Genomic DNA, 12,422 nt, shown 5'->3' on the forward strand with positions numbered 1-12,422 from the left:
GGGTGGATGGATGGATGGATGGATGAAGTAAAGAGGTGCCATTAGTGGATTAGATGAAGGGGTGAATTGGATGGATGGATTATTTAATTGACTGATCATTTGATAGATCAGGTTAGAAGAACGGACAGATGTAAGAATTGGATGGATGGATTAACAAATGGATGGCTAGATTAGAGAAATGTATTAGTGGATTAGATGATGGATGGATTGTTGGATGAATTAAGTGGATAAATTAGAGATTCATGAATTCACTTGGACTTGGTTGGATGGATGGAAGGATAGATGGATCAAGTGAGTGAACAGGTAGATTACTCATTCACACACACACTTACTCTAAAGTACCTGAGGAACACTGAATAAATAAACCTATAGCTTCGTCTTTAATTAATGTAGGTGAGATTTGTAGAAACCAGAAGCTCATCTGATTTGAGGCAACGTTTGCGGTGAAAACTGAACTGCTGTCTCTTTTTATTTTCTCTCCCGTTTTTCTGTCCTTTACCTCGTCTTTCTTTTTTGGTACATCCCTGTTTTTTTTCTTTCCTTCCTGAACCTGGCCATCTTTCCCTCGCATTACCCTGATATAAAACCGACCCACACTCTGCCCTGCTCCACCCATTTCCCATGATCCCTCAGGACGGGCTTGTTCACCCCAGACCTGGCGTTCGAGGCCATAGTGAAAAAGCAGATCGTTAAGCTGAAGCAGCCATGTCTCAAATGCGTGGACCTGGTCGTGTCCGAACTCTCTGCTCTCACCCACAAGTGCATGGAGAAGGTAAAGGTCATGATACGCTGGGAGGAGAGAAGGGAATGAAAGATGGATTTAGATATGAAGACTGGTTGGATGGATTGGTTGATAGATGTGTATAATGTAGATAATGTGTGGAAACAGTCGAGAAAATGGGGGAAAAGTAACAGAATGTGGATAAGTCAATGGATTTGTTTGGTAGATTGATGGACAGATAAATGGAACAGTTGGATGGATGAATTAGATGAGTTAGATGGATAGCTGGATATAGTGGATTAGAAGGACGTAGGAGTCATATGGAAGGATGGATTAGACAGATATAGGGGTTGGATGGGTGGATGGATTAGACAGATGTAGGTGTTGGATGGGTGGATGGTTTAGACAGATGTAGGGGTTGGATGAGTGGATGGATTAGAGAGATGTAGGGGTTGGATGAGTGGATGGTTTAGACAGATGTAGGGGTTGGATGAGTGGATGGATTAGAGAGATGTAGGGGTTGGATGAGTGGATGGTTTAGAGAGATGTAGGGGTTGGATGGGTGGATGGATTAGAGGGATGTAGGTGTTGGAAGGGTGGATGGATTAGAGAGATGTAGGAGTTGGATGAGTGGATGGATTAGAGAGATGTAGGGGTTGGATGAGTGGATGGATTAGAGAGATGTAGGGGTTGGATGGGTGGATGGTTTAGAGAGATGTAGGTGTTGGATGGGTGGATGGTTTAGAGAGATGTAGGGGTTGGATGGGTGGATGGTTTAGAGAGATGTAGGGGTTGGATGGGTGGATGGATTAGAGAGATGTAGGGGTTGGATGGGTGGATGGATTAGAGAGATGTAGCGGTTGGATGGGTGGATGGATTAGAGAGATGTAGGGGTTGGATGAGTGGATGGATTAGAGAGATGTAGGTGTTGGATGGGTGGATGGGTGGATGGATTAGAGAGATGTAGGTGTTGGATGGGTGGATGGATTAGAGAGATGTAGGAGTTGGATGAGTGGATGGTTTAGAGAGATGTAGGGGTTGGATGGGTGGATGGATTAGACAGATGTAGGTGTTGGATGGGTGGATGGTTTAGACAGATGTAGGGGTTGGATGGGTGGATGGTTTAGAGAGATGTAGGGGTTGGATGGGTGGATGGTTTAGAGAGATGTAGGGGTTGGATGGGTGGATGGATTAGAGAGATGTAGGGGTTGGATGGGTGGATGGATTAGAGAGATGTAGCGGTTGGATGGGTGGATGGATTAGAGAGATGTAGGGGTTGGATGAGTGGATGGATTAGAGAGATGTAGGTGTTGGATGGGTGGATGGGTGGATGGATTAGAGAGATGTAGGTGTTGGATGGGTGGATGGATTAGAGAGATGTAGGAGTTGGATGAGTGGATGGTTTAGAGAGATGTAGGGGTTGGATGGGTGGATGGATTAGACAGATGTAGGTGTTGGATGGGTGGATGGTTTAGACAGATGTAGGGGTTGGATGGGTGGATGGTTTAGACAGATGTAGGGGTTGGATGGGTGGATGGTTTAGAGAGATGTAGGGGTTGGATGGGTGGATGGATTAGAGAGATGTAGGGGTTGGATGGGTGGATGGATTAGAGAGATGTAGGGGTTGGATGGATGGATGGTTTAGACAGATGTAGGGGTTGGATGGGTGGATGGATTAGAGAGATGTAGGGGTTGGATGGGTGGATGGATTAGAGAGATGTAGGGGTTGGATGGGTGGATGGTTTAGAGAGATGTAGGGGTTGGATGGGTGGATGGATTAGAGAGATGTAGGGGTTGGATGGATGGATGGTTTAGACAGATGTAGGGGTTGGATGGGTGGATGGATTAGAGAGATGTAGGGGTTGGATGGATGGATGGTTTAGACAGATGTAGGTGTTGGATGGGTGGATGGATTAGAGAGATGTAGGGGTTGGATGGGTGGATGGTTTAGAGAGATGTAGGGGTTGGATGGGTGGATGGTTTAGAGAGATGTAGGGGTTGGATGGGTGGATGGATTAGAGAGATGTAGGGGTTGGATGGGTGGATGGTTTAGACAGATGTAGGGGTTGGATGGGTGGATGGTTTAGAGAGATGTAGGGGTTGGATGGGTGGATGGATTAGAGAGATGTAGGGGTTGGATGGATGGATGGTTTAGACAGATGTAGGGGTTGGATGAGTGGATGGATTGAACAGATATTGGGTTAGGAGTTTAGATAAATGGATGATGGATTAGAATGTTTTCGAGATAAATTTTAATATCTACTGTTTAAGAAAGCTATTGATGTCACAGATAAATAGTGCAAGCATAAATTACTAAGTAACAACATACACTATATGGCCAAAAGTATGTGCACCCCTGACCATCACACCCATATATGGTTCTTCCCCAAACTTAGAAGCTCACAGTTGTATAGAACGTCTCTGTGTGCTGTAGCTTTACAGTTTCCCTTCACTGGAACTAAGAGACTCAAACCTGTTCCAGCATGACAATGCCCCTGTGCACAAAGCGAGCTCCATGAAGACATGGTGTGAAGGTTGGAGTGGAAGAACTCGAGTGTCCTGCACAGAGCCCTGACCTCAACCCCACTGAACACCTTTGGGATGAACTGGAACTGGAGACTCCTTACCCAACATCAGCGCCTGACCTCACTAATGCTCTTGTAGCTGAATGAACACAAATCCCCACAGCCACGCTCCAACATCTAGTGGAAAGCTTCCCAGAAGAGTGGAGCTCATTATAACAGCAAACACACGGGGAATAAATCAGTATTAATGTCTGTGGGTTTGGAATGAAATATTCAGTACTCAGGTGTGCATGTTCTTTTGGCCATGTAGTGTAGGAATATTACCGTGTGTGTGAGCGCTTATATTTTTCTCGCTTGTGTTCACACCTTCCCTGCAGCTGCACCCACAACGACGCTCCACCCTAAAACCCCGAATCTCACCTCCTGCCATTTGAGCAATCAGTCAGTCAGCTCGACCACGGATGATTGATTTTACCCACGTCCAATGAAACGCTCATGGTTTTTACTGATCATCCCTTCAGTTTTTCCATCAGTAACTTCCTTTCCACAATTCCTTTCCAGCCCTTCACTTAATAAAAAAAAAATCTCACTTCATTCTTGTTCTGTTGATTTCATGCTGCAACTTGCTCTACATGATCTGACTTGCTTCAGTAACACAAGATCTCTAACAAATCTGTGTTTTAGAGCTGCGCAACGTCTTATTATTTTACCGTAACGTATGGCTGTGGCATCGTTGAGATCCGATCTCGCAATTTCTTGATAAATACCTAAAGAGTTGTAGAGCTAAAGTTCTCCTGCGTGATTTTATTCTAATTCTATGTTAGCACTTAAGTAACCTAGCACTAATATACCACACGAGGTAGCAATTACTGTAATGCCTGGTGTAACATGTCTATTGTAAACATGCTAACAGTTTTTTAACGCAGGTCATATTGGTCATATTGTGCAGCTCTAGTCCACACCGCATGAATGGAATGAAGCGTGTGTAACTTAACCTCCTCACGCGTGACTGTTATAATCACTGACGATGCTTGGTGTGTGTGGAAAAGAAATGCTTATTCTAGTCTAACAGCTGAGCATTTGGACACGTGTACGTGTTGATGCAGTCGTGTGTTTTTATTAGCTGAGTTCATATCCTCGACTGAGAGAAGAGACCGAGAGGATCGTCACCACCTACGTCAGAGAGAGGGACAGCAAGACTAAAGAACAGGTGAGCGATAGGTGTCATAGAGCTCTGTGACGTTGGCACCCCATATAAATAAATTGTCACCAAAACTATACCATTCGTTTGTGCTGTTTGTGCCGCAAAAACGAACGTTTGTGCTGGTTTGGCGTTCAAGATATTAAACATTCTTTTTTTGGCTGTGTGACGTCACTCTCCACCCCACGTCGTCCAAATCGTATCAAATTGGTGCCGTTCGTTTGTGCTCGAATTGTGCCGGTTTGTGCTACTGATCGCAGAACCATGCTCTCGCGGTACTTTGGTGTTTACGCCGATCGGTCTGCGCAGCGCCGCGTGAAGCCTAAACATAGCTAATGTCTAAAGATGGGAACAAGTTATGTTGTTTCTTTCTACGGGACAAAACAGAAGCGATTTAGACGACGTGGGACGGAGAGTGACGTCAGCACTCCCAAAAACGTTCTTCTCGTATCTCATGAAGGGAAGTTACATCGTTTGTTTTAATGGCACAAACCAGAACAAATCGAACACAAACGAACAGCGCCAGTCTGGAGCGATCTGGACGACATGGAGTAGAGAATGACGTAGCGGCACCTGAAGGAAGGTTAGCTGTTTGTTATATTTAAGAAAAAATCCTTGTAACCGCGTTTCTTTTAACAGCACAAACTGGCACAATTCGAGCACAAACGAACGGCACCAATTTGATACGATTTGGACGACGTGGGGTGGAGAGTGACGTCACACAGCCAAAAAAAGAATGTTTAATATCTTGAACGCCAAACCAGCACAAACGTTCGTTTTTGCGGCACAAATCAGCACAAACGAATGGTATAGTTTTTGTGACATTTTATTTATATGCGGTGCCAACTTCACAGAGCCGTGTCATAGACATGTTTAGAGGAAGGTCATGTGCAATCACACAGTATTATTAAAATATTGGGTAACTGAGTTCGCTAAGCCCGATTAACCTGAAGTGTCACACTCGGGCATTAAGGGTGGAGTTCCTCAAAAACTTTGCAGCATAAGCATTGTTGTGAAATCATCACATAGAACATTCTCTCTCTCCCAGTTAGGATATTCTTAACTTTTAGGAAATTGGGCCCTGATTTTGAGGAAGGATATAAGATTTCACGTCAATAACAACGGCAGTTAAGACAGGACATGCGTAATACGCCTTGTCTTCCTTATTCTCGTACAAAACAAGTAGTGACTGATAGTTACTTTAATTAAAAAGCATTTTTAAAAATATGTACTTTTTTAATTTGCCATTTAACTGAACGCACTTCATATACAGTACTGTGCAAAAGTCTTGGCACCCTATTCTTTTTTTTAGTACAAACTGTTAGAGATGTTTATTTTCTGACTTCTACATTACTGATTCAGTACAAAAACATTTTAGATTCCAAACATTAGTTTTCCAGCACAAAATGAAACGTTACAGAAAAATGTTTGTATATCAGTAAAGAAAGCAGCAGATTCCATAAGAGACACTTTTCAGATAAAAACAGAATGAAGGCTGCTGGGTTTCGCTGCAGAAATAAGAAGCGAGTCGACAGTCAAAGTCTCTAGAAGAACTGTGGCTGCTGTCCAAATACTTATGGGCCTGACTGTATATTTCATTTTATTCTGTACTTGTTCACTTTTTATCTCCTTATGCTTATTTTTGTACTTATATTTTCAATTCATCTTATATTTGATCCTTGTGCATTACTTTTTTTATCATTTCACTTCTACTACTTTATCTACTTAATGTTTGGTAGCACTTTGAGCCGCTATGCGTTTGACAAGTAATCTATGAATAAAGTTTTTTTATTGTTATTATAATTATTATTCTTAGTAGAAGTAGTATTACATTCTATAAAATTCAATTTTTTCTGATTTCCATATTTTAATGTTTGTGTGTGTGTGTGTGTGTCGTAGGTGATGCTGTTGATTGACATCGAGCTCTCCTACATCAACACCAATCATGAGGACTTCATTGGTTTTGCGAAGTGAGTGACCCCTGACCTTTGATCCTTAAGGATCTCACTATATCTAGTGTGGCATTAACCCAGTCTGTGACATTAAAATGTTAAAAATATAGATCATGGGATGACGTTATTTTCGTTTTTGAACATCTACAGCGCCCAGCAGAGTTCCGCTGTCACCAAGAAGAGAGCCGTTCCCAACCAGGTGCTACGCTACACAGACTGCATTATTTTCTCTAATTAGCATATTCATATCCCTGCTAATCAGTGTGGGTCTCTGTACTCATTACCATAACCCCACCCCTTTTTGCAGGTGATCAGGAAGGGTTGGCTCACGATCAACATCAGCATAATGAAGGGTGGCTCTAGGGACTACTGGTTCGTCCTGACTGCCGAGTCACTGTCCTGGTACAAGGACGAGGAGGTGTGTGTGTGTGTGTGTGTGTGTGTGTGTGTGAGACACTTCTGCATCAAATTAATTTATAAATGCTAAATGTTACATTCCACCATGTGTGTGTATGTGTGTGTGTGTGTGTGTTGCAGGAGAAAGAGAAGAAGTACATGCTCCCGCTGGATAACTTGAAGATGAGAGATGTGGAGAAAGGCTTCATGTCCACCAAACACACCTTCGCTATCTTTAACACTGAGCAGAGGTGTGTGTGTGTGTGTGTGTGGTTACATATCTATAACTGTACCCATCACTACAAGTAATACAGACTACAGTCTTTCGGTGTGTGTGTGTGTGTGTGTGTGCAGGAACGTGTATAAAGACCTGCGTCAGATCGAGTTGGCGTGCGACTCTCAGGAGGACGTGGACAGCTGGAAGGCCTCGTTCCTGAGGGCAGGAGTGTATCCCGAGAAAGACCAGGTACCTGCCTCTGTGGGAGTCTCACGTGTGTGTTGCGTTGATGATGGGCAGTACCGCCATTTCAGATCATGTCTGTCTCCAGGTGGAGAATGGTGAGGGGGCTCCAGCAGACACCTTCTCCATGGACCCTCAGTTGGAGCGACAGGTGGAGACGATCCGGAACCTCGTCGACTCCTACATCGGCATCGTCAACAAGAGCATTCGAGATCTCATGCCCAAGACCATCATGCACCTCATGATCAACAGCGTGAGTTTCACACACACACAGTCACAGAATTGTGTTCATTACTCCATCACCTCCATCTTTTAGTATTTGGTCTTTCCATTTTAGTTTGTCATATGCTCTTCAAAGAAAAATTTCCACTTTACGTTCTTATTCTCTCTGTTTTTCTTACTATCGTTTCAAAATGAATTAATTGTTAACAAACTTGTTCACATCCAGTCCATCCTGATAGTCCTACAACAGTGATAGGACCCTGGAAATATGGGGATGTAGGAATATAATGCCACACGAACATGGGACCCTGGGAAGATAAAGTCTTAGATAATTCTGACCTTGGAAATATATATGACTCAGTAACATAGAGCTGTAGGAACTTACAGCCCAGAGAACATAAGGTATTAGGGACATAGTGCCTGAGAAAAAAACAGAGACAAGAAACATAGAACCCTGGAATCACAACACCCTGGAACCACGGTACCCTGGAAATAGAATCCTGGAAGCACAGAACCCTGAGAACATAGGACCCTGAGTACGTAGAGCCCTGAGAACATAGAGCCCTGGAAGCACAAGACCCTGAGAACATAGGACCCTGGAAGCACAGGACCCTGAGAACATAGAACCCTTGTTGTAAATCTTCAGAAGTAAGATGACTGAAAAAACAGAAGATAAAGAGCCAGGTTATAACAAAAGAGATGGTTTATTGTGTGCACGAAGACAACCTGGTCACTCTATACTCTAAACACATGGTAATGTTTATGTGCAAAGGACACACTCAAGACCATACAGATAATACTCAAGGCTAATAAGAGGAAAACATATGAGAAAAACATAATCAAGGACAAACACATTGTGACCCAAAAAAACAGATAAGGTGCATTATGAGTGAACAAAGGACATACATGTATGCATCAGGAGTAAGCAAAAAATCACATTAAATTGATCTTAAATGATTAAATCATGTATCATCATCACATAATCAGGAAAATAGGAAATAATCCCACCCCTGGAAACTTAGGATCGTGAGAACATAATACCATGGGAACACAAGCCCATGGAAACACAGGACTATTAGAACGTAGGACGCTGGAAACACAGGACCATGGGAACAGAGGACCATGAGAACATAAGACCCTGGAAACACAGGACCCTGAGAACACAGGACCATGAGAACACAGGACCATGAGAACACAGGACCATGGGAACACAGGACCCTGGAAACACAGGACCCTGAGAACACAGGACCATGGGAACACAGGACCATGGGAACACAGGACCATGGGAACACAGGACCCTGAGAACACAGGACCCTGAGAACACAGGACCCTGAGAACACAGGACCCTGAGAACATAGGACCATGAGAACACAGGACCCTGAGAACACAGGACCCTGAGAACATAGGACCCTGAGAACACAGGACCATGAGAACACAGGACCATGGGAACACAGGACCCTGAGAACACAGGACCATGAGAACATAAGACCCTGGAAACACAGGACCCTGAGAACACAGGACCATGGGAACACAGGAAACTGAGAACATAGGACCCTGAGAACACAGGACCATGAGAACACAGGACCCTGAGAACACAAGACCCTGAGAACATAGGACCCTGAGAACACAGGACCATGGGAACACAGGAAACTGAGAACACAGGACCATGAGAACACAGGACCCTGAGAACATACAGTTAACACCCCCTAAAAATGTACTGATATACACAGGTCTTATTATATCTACACAGATGACCAGTAGCTATAATAATATAGGTTTTGGATTTGATGTTGTCCAGATACATTATATACTCATTTTAGCATTCAGTTTATCCAGATCATGGACAACGATGTGTGATCTCATAATGTGAAATATTGTCTTTAAATCCCACCTCCTCCTGGACGTCTTTATCTTAACATGCAACCGTGTATCTAAACAAAAACTGCAAAATGTCTTATATTATTATTGACGATTTACAGCTGATCACAAGTAACATGGTGTCGTCCCCACACTCCAGGCAAAGGAGTTCATCCACTCTGAGCTGCTGGCGTTCCTGTACTCGAGCGCGGATCAGAACGTGCTGATGGAGGAGTGTGCTGATCAGGCTCAGCACCGAGAAGAAGTGTTGAGGATGTACCACGCCCTTAAGGAGGCCCTCAGCATCATCAGTGACATCAGCACCACCACTATCTCCATCCCCCTGCCCCCACCTGTGGATGACACCTGGATCAACGTGGAGCCCGGGTACACACACACACACACACACACACACACACACTATCTATCTCTCTGTCTATCTGTTTATATCTACACACATAAATACATCCTCCTCTCTCCTGTCTCAGTCCTCCTGCTCAGGTGAAGCCTCCAAGCTCCGCCCCTCCTCCTGGTCGTCCTCCTGCAGTGAGAGGTCCCACCCCTGGTCCTCCTCCAGGCTCCGTTCCTCCACCAATGGCTCCACCAATTCCATCTCGGCCCGGTCCTCCACCTGTGAATGCTTATGGGGGAGTGGCTCTGGAGCCAAGCTCCGCCCCTCCACCACAGATTCCCTCTCGACCTGCCCGAGTGCCCCCTTCCATACCACCTGGAATCCCCAGGTACGAGGTCTCTCTCTCTCTTTCTCTCACTCACTCACTCTCTCTCTCACACACACACACACACTATCACACACTTGCTGCTAACATATTATTGGAAATATTAATGGATAATGGAAATGAGCATTACATTCAGTAACATATAAAACCACTACACTGTTTCTTTCTTGCAGAAGACCTCCAGCAGCTCCAAACAGGCCAACCATCATCCGCCCGTCTGAGCCGTCCCTGCTCGACTAAACACACACATACATACAGTACATACAGAGATAAAACAACATGGCGTGTGTGTACACGCGTACTGATACGGCTATCCATCCCTCATTTGTCATTCTAGTAGAAACACAGAAAACACTCAGTCACATGTTCGTAAAGTTAATTGAGTTGTATTGGTTGTATGTCCATAGAGGCAACGTTATTACTCTGTATGTTTCATTTTCTTATTATAACAAAGCAGTTAGCTATTTCAGGAATAACCCACACACCAGCGATGCTAGCTATCTAATGCTAATTCTGTGGTGGACAACACCAACTAGGATTGATTCGAGGAATTTAATTTACGTAAAATTAAGAAAAACTCAACCAGGTCAGTTGACTAAAGGTTTCGATATTTCGTATATTTGACTTAAGCACATTCTAATAGTCGTATTACAGCTACAGGGTTCAAAACAGTCATATCTGATACTCAATAAGAACTCTGTATTCAAAAACGTCTTTGTTTTTTTTACGTTCGTTATAGTTGTTTTTTTCTTTTTTAATCCATTTATTCAAATTGTTTCGTGAACACCAGACAGCATAGTGTATCTGTTTCCTAATGTGCGTTAAAGAAAATGAACGTTTACAGATAGAATGTTAACTCTAATTAGCAGAAAAAGGTGCTAGGTTTCATCTTATAAGGTTTGTGCTAATAATCAGTTGTACGATATTTGCTAATATAATACACCTTGCTAATCGCTAACATACTAACACTAATTAGGGACCCAAACTGGAAAGTGTTTTGCTTTAAACCGTGCCTTAAATATGACACTCCCTTATGTACAAGCGTCTTTTATACAGATTTAAATCTTCACTTCTGATGTGTTTGTACGTATTTATATATGCACTTTGATGCGCATCGTACGCTCTAATAAGTATGCTGGGAGAAAAAACTTTAAGGTTGGATTAATTTCCTGCTAAAAGCTGCAAGTAAATGCGTCAAGGAGATTATAATTTAATTAATTACAAAATTAGTTTATAATAGAATCTGTTTCACGAGTGCAATATGATACAGCTACGAAACCTAATTTATATCTTTACCTGTTCATGCTACGAATTTTCAAGCTACATTTATGAATCACAATACCAGAGCGCATGATTACAATTTTGAGGGGTGGGGCCAGTGAGAAAGAAGTGGGCGGGGCCAAGTGCGTGAATAACTGCAAAGAGCTTAGAAAAGTTTCTACGAGTCGTGACTACAAATTGTAACATAAAACGATGACGTGTGTGTGACGTGAATGTGAGTATCGATTCATCAGCGTCGCATCCGATCTGCGTAAACACGTTGCAGATTTACAAAAGTGATTCGATTCGATTTAATTGTGATTCGTTAAAGTACCGTTTTGTTGCCGCAGATGCAATTACAGGAACTCGGCTTTATATGTGACGCTGAATTTCAGCATCATGATCGTGCAAATATTTGTTAGCTAACACACTAACGCACCAGCCATGTGCTAACATTAGATAATTAGCTAGCTACCTTCATCACTACATGAGCGAAGTGTGCATGTAACTTGCTGCCTAGCGTTAGTTAGATAGTTAGCTAGCTTTGTTCTTTGTGATAAGACCCTAGCAGTGTTATTGTCGTGATTATAAAATTGAAATAACACAGAAAAGTCCGCTACGCCGACACTCTGTGCGTGATTTTTAACTCGCATTTAACTGCCGTGCGTTTTTAAGCCAAGTAATTTTATCGCTTTGGATGGGATATTAGATTAGCGATGGGGTTCGGAGCGTTAAAAATGGATATTACTTTACTTCATTACTCCACCTTAATTTTCTTATATATAGTTCAATAGTTATATAAATTCTATATAGTTCCATTTTGCCATATTCTTGTGTATGCATTTTATTATTATTAGTTTTTTTTTTTTTTAATTTTTCAGCTTGAACACATCCTGTGGCTGGTTTTTATTTTTAAATCTTTTTTTTTTTTTTAATTCTTTTTTTTATGAATATTTTGTACTTTGACCATCTGTGCCTTGTTCTGACGTTATAAGTGCCTGCTTTATAATAATGTTCCTCAATGATGCTGATAAATGCAATAATAAAAAAAGGAGGCAATGGGAAATTAATAAAAAAGGGAATTTAACTCA

General features: G+C 42.6%; 1 protein-coding gene across 2 annotated transcripts in view; it reads left to right on the top strand.

The window, feature by feature from the left end:
- dnm2b (dynamin 2b) overlaps positions 1–12,422 on the top strand; it is a 25,435-nt gene extending 13,013 nt beyond the window's left edge. Inside the window, exons 11-21 of one of the 2 annotated variants that reach the window (XM_034300104.2) lie at positions 634–772; positions 4,370–4,456; positions 6,347–6,417; positions 6,550–6,598; positions 6,707–6,817; positions 6,937–7,046; positions 7,150–7,261; positions 7,344–7,508; positions 9,495–9,721; positions 9,823–10,074; positions 10,245–12,422. In XM_034300104.2, coding sequence (XP_034155995.2) covers positions 634–772; positions 4,370–4,456; positions 6,347–6,417; positions 6,550–6,598; positions 6,707–6,817; positions 6,937–7,046; positions 7,150–7,261; positions 7,344–7,508; positions 9,495–9,721; positions 9,823–10,074; positions 10,245–10,311 — 1,390 coding nt within the window. In that variant the 3' untranslated portion in view covers positions 10,312–12,422. The remainder of the gene's footprint in view (positions 1–633; positions 773–4,369; positions 4,457–6,346; positions 6,418–6,549; positions 6,599–6,706; positions 6,818–6,936; positions 7,047–7,149; positions 7,262–7,343; positions 7,509–9,494; positions 9,722–9,822; positions 10,075–10,244) is intronic. The other variant, XM_034300103.2, reaches the window with a different exon arrangement.

Source organism: Pangasianodon hypophthalmus, chromosome 26 (assembly GCF_027358585.1).
Source record: "Pangasianodon hypophthalmus isolate fPanHyp1 chromosome 26, fPanHyp1.pri, whole genome shotgun sequence".
In the NCBI taxonomy this organism is placed as follows: domain Eukaryota; kingdom Metazoa; phylum Chordata; class Actinopteri; order Siluriformes; family Pangasiidae; genus Pangasianodon; species Pangasianodon hypophthalmus.